General features: G+C 44.3%; 1 protein-coding gene across 1 annotated transcript; it reads left to right on the top strand.

The window, feature by feature from the left end:
- Positions 1-6,925: 6,925 nt before the first annotated feature.
- Positions 6,926-7,708, top strand: ARL14 (ARF like GTPase 14; the record flags this gene model as incomplete). Its single annotated transcript, XM_079978333.1, has 1 exon — positions 6,926-7,708. The coding sequence occupies one exon, from the start codon at positions 6,926-6,928 to the stop codon at positions 7,496-7,498; it is 573 nt and encodes a 190-aa protein (XP_079834459.1). The 3' UTR covers positions 7,499-7,708.
- Positions 7,709-8,320: the final 612 nt, after the last annotated feature.

Below are 8,320 nucleotides of genomic sequence, written 5' to 3'. Positions count from 1 at the left end.
CATATTAGATCTCATTTTATACATTTTGGATAGTTTGCTGGGAGTTATATACCACCTGTAAAACATCTTCAAAAGATTTTCTTTTAGTGTATAACAGGCCGTAAATTTCCATTCTTTATTCCATAATCTTTCCCATGCTGATAGTTGGATATTTTCACCAAAATATTTTGCCAACTTAATCAAATCAGTTTGTATTTATTACCCTTGTATTGATTTCTACTCATTTTTTGTATATTTCTGTAATACTTGTGTTTTTAAAATTTGCTGTACACTGCTTAAGATTTATTTTGTATATTCAGCAGTACAGAGGTGGTCTAAAATAAAATTAAAACAATAATAAATTCCGGGAACCTTTATCGGGCAAAGAGTGGGCTACAGTATTAAAAATTACGTTTATCAGGTCTGCGGTGGTTATTGACTTAATGGGAGTTGTATTCATTCAGATATTTAAAAATCAGGCACGGTGCATGATGCAAACTTGATTAGATTATTGTGTAGCCGAATTTTAAATCTTAATGCCATGCCTTATTTTCATTTGTTGGGGGCCTATGTCTCATCATAATTCTGACCTGATGGGACAAGTTGCATTTATAATTTTACAAGATCACCTCATGGCACAGGTTTGTTCAAGGAGAATACAAGTAGCAGAGTTTGTAAGCGACAGATCACAAAATGTAATTTTGGACTTTGATCTGAGAGACATACGATATCTTTATTGTCATTCTCCCATGCAGAACAATGAAATTGAAAAACTACATAAAAACTACATAAAAACATGGTTCAGTTGATATTTTGCTTGCCAAGGTGGCCTTGAACAAATACTTCAGCCTATAAAGTTTTCTTTATCTGAAATAGGACTTTTAGGAGGAGTACCGGAACAGATCGGTATCGATGCTCATTGTCATTTAATTGCCTCATAAACAAATCAGGAAGGAAAATTCTCAGTGAAGATCAGACATAGTCTAACCACTGCAGAGATTTGTACAAGCAAATCAGGATGAATGCTCAGTAAACTGGTCATCTGGAACAGTCCATAGAGGAATGCCGGTTGAGGCCTCACAGGATATTGAGATTAGGAAATCTAGTGTTAAGAAATAGCACTATTACTTGCAGCTATTCTTCTTTACTAGCTGTTTTACCCTTCTTCCATTTGATTATGGAGGTGCTTTATTGTTGGTTTAACAAATCACTTGTATGTATGCATGGTTGCGTGCCAACTTGAGAAATAATATTACAGTTGTAGCTCGGTTTATGAACTTAATCCATTCTGGAAGTCTGTTCTTAAACCAAAACCGTTCTTAAACCGAGGCGCGCTTTCCCTAATGAGGCCTCCCGCTGGCGGTGCCCTTCTACCATTCAGATTCTGTTCTTAGACCGAGGTAAAGTTCTCAAACCGGGACACTATTTCCGGTTTTGTGGAGTTTGTAAACCGAATCGTTCTTCAACAGGACTGTTCTTAAACCAAGGTACCACTGTATAGCAGAACTTCTAGTCCAGAGCTTCGCAACTTAGCAGTGGCTCCTCCTACCATTAGATCCTCCTTTCTTATTTTCAAAGCTGCCTCAGCAAATCTCCTGTCTGGTTTAGAGCTAGATGGATGCAGGCATGCAGTTTAGTTATGGGTAATACTGTGCCCAGCTAAGATGTTGATTCAGAGTTTTTGTCGTGGGCCAGGAATCAGCTTCACCTGTGCACAGCAGCCTGAGGGGAGAGTGACTCCACTTGCAGCAGATCAGCCTTCAGGGATACGGAGGAAAAGGCTCTGATGAGAACCAGCCGGTATCAACCTTCTTAAGCAGAGCTTCCAGCAGCGGTCAGATGCTGGTGACAAGGTTTGTAGTTCTTGGCCATACCTTTCTGCTTCCTGCTGGTCTTGACCCCCTGATCATCAGATTCCCTGACCCCCTGGACCATCTGACCATGCAGATTGCTGTTCGCCCAACCCCAGGACAGCCCCGTGGTTTTCCACAGATCTGAGGGCAATGAAACAATCGTTGAGATGGCTAGAGCGCTGGTGGCGGATAACTCATTCTGAAGCTGACCGGACACGGGTTAGAGCTCAATGTCGAGCCTACCAAGTGGCGGTAGCGATGGCGAAGAAGACTTTCTTCACCGCCTCTATTGCATCTGCAGAAAACAGCAGCAGGAGACTTTTTGAGGTGGTTCGCAATTTAGCGGAACCTCCTGCTACATCGGGGCCCAGTACGGGCCACATGATCTCCTGCAATGATTTCGCAAAGTTTTTTGCAGATAAAGTCGCTCAGATTCGGGAAGAAGTAGACTTCACCGTGGGAGCAGGGCCAGGGCGGGAGAGTGCTAGAGTCCTGTCTAGTCAAATTGCGTGGGATCAATTCCAATCTGTTACCTCCGAGGATGTGGACAGGCTGCTTGGACGAGTGAAACCAACCACCTGTCTCCTGGATCCTTGCCCATCCTGGCTTATAAAAGCTAGACGGGAAGGGCTGGGCGATGGGCTTCGTGGGGTGGTGAATGCTTCCCTCTGTGAGGGAGCCTTCCCAGACCCGCTGAAAGAGGCGGTTATTAAATCGCTTCTTAAAAAACCATCTTTACATGCGGCCACGATGGCCAACTATCGCCCAGTCTCAAATCTTCCATTCTTGGGCAAGGTGATTGAGCGAGTGGTTGCTGAACAACTCCAGGCACGCCTGGAAGAAGCGGACCATTTGGATCCCTTCCAGTCGGGATTCAGGCCTCATCATGGGACTGAAACTGCCTTGGTCGCACTGGTTGATGATCTCCGGCGGGCTAGGGACAAAGGTGAGAGCTGTTTCCTAGTTCTGTTGGATCTCTCAGCGGTGTTTGATACCATCGACCATAACATCCTTCTGGACCGTCTTGAGGGGCTGGGGGCACTGTCATACAGTGGTTCTGCTCCTTCCTCCTGGGCCGTGTTCAGAAAGTGGTGGTGGGGGATGAGTGTTCAGACCCCTGGGCTCTCACTTGTGGGGTGCCTCAGGGTTCTGTCCTCTCATCAGGAGGTTTGGGCTGGGTGTTCATCAGTATGTGGATGATACCCAGCTCTACCTCTCTTTTAAATCAGAACCAGTGAAGGCGGTGAAGGTCCTGTGTGAGTGTCTGGAGGCGGTTGGAGCATGGATGGCGGCTAACAGATTGAGGTTGAATCCTGACAAGACAGAAGTACTGTTTTTGGGGGACAGGAGGCGGGTAGGTGTGGAGGATTCCCTGGTCCTGAATGGGGTAACTGTGCCCCTGAAGGACCAGGTGCGCAGCCTGGGAGTCATTTTGGACTCACAAGTGTCCATGGAGGCACAGGTTAAATCTGTGTCCAGGGCAGCTGTTTACCAGCTCCATCTGGTACGTAGGCTGAGACCCTATCTGCTTGCAGACTGCCTCGCCAGAGTGGTGCATGCTCTGGTTATCTCCCGCTGGGACTACTGCAATGCGCTCTACGTGGGGCTACCTTTGAAGGTGACCCGGAAACTACAACTAATTCAGAATGCGGCAGCTAGACTGGTGACTGGGAGCAGCCGCCGAGACCATATAACACCGGTCTTGAAAGACCTACATTGGCTCCCAGTACGTTTCCGAGCACAATTCAAAGTGTTGGTGCTGACCTTTAAAGCCCTAAACGGCCTCAGTCCAGTATATCTGAAGGAGCGTCTCCACCCGCATCGTTCTACCCGGACACTGAGGTCCGGCACCGAGGGCCTTCTGGCGGTTCCCTCACTGCGAGAAGCCAAGTTACAGGGAACCAGGCAGAGGGCCTTCTCGGTAGTGGCGCCCTCCCTGTAGAATGCCCTCCCACCAGATGTCAAAGAGAACAACAACTACCAGACTTTTAGAAGACATCTGAAGACAGCCCTGTTTAGGGAAGTTTTAATGTTTGATGTATTACAGTATTTTAATATTTTTTTGGAAGCCGCCCAGAGTGGCTGGGGAAACCCAGCCAGATGGGCGGGGTATAAATAATAAATTATTATTATTATTATTATTATTATTATTATTATTATATCTGACTTCACATGTGCCCAGGCAAGTAGATCTCAAAGACTCTTCTAGTTTGGCTGGCTTCCCACTCCACTGAGCTCTGCACTTTGTTGCTCAGCAATGAGACTGTGGAGACAGTCTGGCCTGTTAAGGGCACATAGAAATATTTGAAGAACAAGAAAAGTAGTCACAGTGGATCCCTACTTTCCACCCCCACTATGAGCCAGGCTTCCTCCTGAGTTTGGAATACAAGTGACAGAAGTACTAATGAGTGAACTAAATGCAGGACCAATCAGTTGTTTCCTCCCTCCCTCCATACTTCAGGTGTTCTAAGTATGTGCATATGTATGTATTTATTTAATATCCCCCCTCCCCGGGAGCTCAGGGTGCTCTCTCCTCATTTAATCCCCACAACAACCCTTTGAGGTAGGTAAGGCTGAAAGGCAGTGACTGACCCAAAGTCACCCAGTGAGCTTCATGGCCCAATGGGGATTCGAACCCTGGTCTTCCAGGTCCTAGTCCAGCCCTCTAACCACTGTCCTGTATCCCCTGTATTTTTAGAGGCTAAGTGTACAATTATTATAATACTCCAACTTACTGATAATAAACTATAACAAATTCTAAAATAGTGGGGAAATGCATCTGGGGAGCTGACTTAATGACGATACTGGTTCTAGCCAGTCAGAGCTGTGCACAACCAACTACAAATTCGCAGGAATGGTTACCTTGAGCTCAAGCTGGGAAACAAGAAGTAACTTTAAGCAAAACCTGGTGGCGATGCTTCCACAGTGAGTTCACTGCTCAAGTGCTACATACCTGCTCTCACTTTTCCCTTGGTGGCCTATTTTTATCATTTTTGATAACAACAAATGATTTTGCACCAGCAGGCTGAAGTCTGCCAGATTTAGCTTTTAGTCCTTACATCTCTAAAAACAGATGTTGTAGGAATAGTTTTAAAACTGGGTAATTCTAAGCCGGTCTGCAAAATTCAGGAAGCTCTTAGTTTGCTTACCCTTGATAGAGGTGACGGATCCTCAGCAAAGCCCTCCAGCTCTTCCAAGTGAACTATCTTGTTTTGGTTATTTGCCGCTGTCTTGCTTCACCCTGCTTTCCGATAGCTTCCTGACCTATGACCACTTGGGTATCAGTCCTCATCTCTTGCAGATCTCTTGGAGAACAAGGGGCAAAGGGCAGTGATAGGTTATTCTGTTTAACTGTTTAAACATGCCTGATAAATGCAGCTGTTTAAGGTGTGGGGGGGTCTGGCTTTTTCAACTCAAGGGCCACATTCTCTTCTGGGGGCCACATGTTAGTGCTGAGCAAGACCAGTATTCTGGCTGCTGTGTTTCAGACCAGTTGCAGCTTCTGAGTCATTTTCAGGGGAGTCCCATGGGACAGCTCAATGGTGCCGTTGGGCCCTTACTTCACTGAAATATAGTGCACCCACCTCTTCCACAAATTCCCACAAACTTCCCCAGATTATCTTGTGGGGGACTTGCGTGAGGGAAAACTTAATAATTTGGAGTCTCAGGCAGGATTTGTTCAAAAAACCCCAAAAAAGAATTTATTTAACAAAGGAAGGTTATGACACAAGTGGGTGAAACAGGATACTTCAGATTATGATGTTATTTCACTTCAATGCTTTCTCAGATGTTGCACAGCTGTTGCCGCTTAATACTTTGGTTCTTAAACAATACTTTGGTTCTTAAACACGGTGGTATTTACCCCTTAGACAACCCTACTCCTGAGGTACTCCAAGTAACAGACCCAAGGGATCACCACACCCCTCTTAACTGGTTTGGGAGTCTTCTCTTTTTGTAGCAGAATCTCTCCCCTCCTGACTGGAATGAGACCTAAGTAGACTGTCTCTTTAAAGCTTCTACTTTTCCTGGCTCAGCCTCAGCCTCCCAGTTAATTCCCAGCCTAATTACTCTTACAGGACGCCACACACTGTCCTTCACACTAAGCTCAGAGACTCCTTTCTCTAGCTTGTGATATTTTCCTCATAGTGGATGTTTCTACCCAGAACCAACTCTCTCTCTCCTCTCTGTCTCTCCAAATCTAACTGTCTCTCCAAATCCTCTCCTTTTCAAACCCCACCCTCCTCTGGAACCTTGGCCAATTCTCGGTAGTGGAACGCCCTCCCAGCAGATGTCAAGGCAATAAAGAACTATTTTAGTTTTAAAAGACAACTGAGGCCTCACCCTGTTTAGGGAAGTTTTTAATTCGGTTGGAAGCCGCCCAGAGTGGCTGGGGAAACCCAGCCAGATGGGTGGGGTATAAATAATAAATTATAATAATATTATTATTACATTAACCATTTGCTGGCAGGGAAAAAGAAAACACTTGGGGACTCAACCTGCCCAGCAAAACCAAACTTTTCCATCACACCCCATGTGTAGAGCACATTGCAATAATCCAATCTGGAGGTTACCAGTGAATGGAATACAGCAGCCAAGTTACCTCTGTCCCAGAGAGAGAACCTTTGGCCTCCGGGCCTGAGGTTCACCATCCCTGGTTTGAGTGGCATGAGCAAAGTCTAAGAAAGTTACAGGGTTAGTGGCTGATTAAGAGCATGCATTACAAAACTACACCCACCTACACAGTAAGAGAGACAAATACCCCAGAACACAAGAATATGGTCATTATGTGGACCTGAGTTGTGACACTGGTCAACCTTTGGCTTATGTGACTGTTCAATTAAACTCCACCCTCCAGCTAGGCAGCTAAGGTTATATTTTAATCACATTCTGTTTGCACAGTGCAACAGCGATAAAGTCGGAGAACAAATGCATAAATGCTCTTATTCTTTTCACATAGCACAAGCCTGGCCTTCTGTTTCTTCTTCCTTTGCTCACTGGAGAAACAAAGAAAGGCAGACGCGGCAAAAATGATAATCGTCAACTGAACGAAACAGCTTTTGAGAAAGAAGAAGCAACAAGGTACTGTAGAGAGAATGGGCCTTGCAAACTCTAAGCAGTTTAAACAAGCCCAGATTCTAATGCTTGGGCTTGATTCAGCAGGGAAATCCACCCTCTTGTATAAGCTGAAATTTAATGATGTCTTCCAAACTTTGCCAACCATTGGTTTCAATGTGGAGATGCTTGAAACAGGGAAAGACATTGCCTTAACCGTCTGGGATGTTGGGGGCCAACACCAAATGAGGCCTGCTTGGAGCAACTACTTGGAGGACGTGGATAGCCTGGTCTATGTTGTGGACAGCACAGACAGCCAGCGGTTGGAAGAGTCAAAGAAAGAATTGGAGCTTCTTTTGAGGAATGAGAGGATTAAGAACGTGCCTGTGGTTGTGCTAGCAAACAAACAGGATCTTCCTGGAGCTCTGAGTGCTGAGGAAATAACCAGGAGGCTGAACGTGAAAAAGCACTGCCACGACCGAAACTGGTACGTACAACCCTGTTGTGCAATTACAGGTGAGGGCTTATCAGAAGGGTTTCGTAAAGTGACGTCCTTTGCAAAATCCTGCATGAAATCTAAACAAGAAGCTTTTGCTCTTTTCAAGCAAGATTAACATACTCTATTCTGCTGCAAGGGAGAACAGCCATGCAAAGCTGACTGGGACAGAAAGTCAGTCATTTAATGGAATATCTGGTGCTGCTTTTCGGACTTTTCTAAGATAGAACATATTTATCCCAAGCCAGTTTACTGTTTTCAGAGATACTATTTTGCTGCATTGTAATGAATAAATGCAATTCCCAACTTCATTGATGATGAAACGGCATAAAACTGGACTGGAATGTTCTTGAAATTTTAAATATTTGGTACCCATAATAAGAGTGGTATAACTGCCAAAGAAAACTATGCAACAGTTGACTGGAGAAAGTTTGAATGCAGTCAGAGTTCCCGCACCCGCATGTTTTTAGCCTTGTTTCAAAGTGTATATAGTTAACCTATTCTGCTTCCCAGTCAAACTCTTCCCTTAAATAAATCCTTAATATATTCACTTTCATATATATGAAAGGGTTATATTGGGAAGGGATAGCCTTCAAGTGTGAAGGGTGGATGAAGAGTAGTGATGTGAGGTGAGAATATTCTCCAGAGAATATTCTCCACAAACTGTAAATTCTAATGTAAGAACCAGTTTTACAACCCACATTAAAAAAAATCTAGTAAATAATAAGTCAAGCTGTGATATTGCCAGTGTAATGAATAATGATTTTTTTAAATCTAGTTAAATTACTGGGTATTGTGTCATTCACCATTGGCAGTTCTGAAATGTGAGCTACAGAAAACTTGTAAAAAAAACCAAAACACCATTCATTTAATTTGATGAACATTTGAATTCGTATGTATTTCAGCTATATGTAATAGCCTTTTTTCTGTTTTAGTGTGA

This window comes from Podarcis cretensis (genome assembly GCF_951804945.1).
Source record: "Podarcis cretensis genome assembly, chromosome: 5".
NCBI lineage: Eukaryota > Metazoa > Chordata > Lepidosauria > Squamata > Lacertidae > Podarcis > Podarcis cretensis.
The sequence above is the reverse complement of the archived record's forward strand: the minus strand, read 5'-3'. Positions and strand labels throughout refer to the sequence as shown.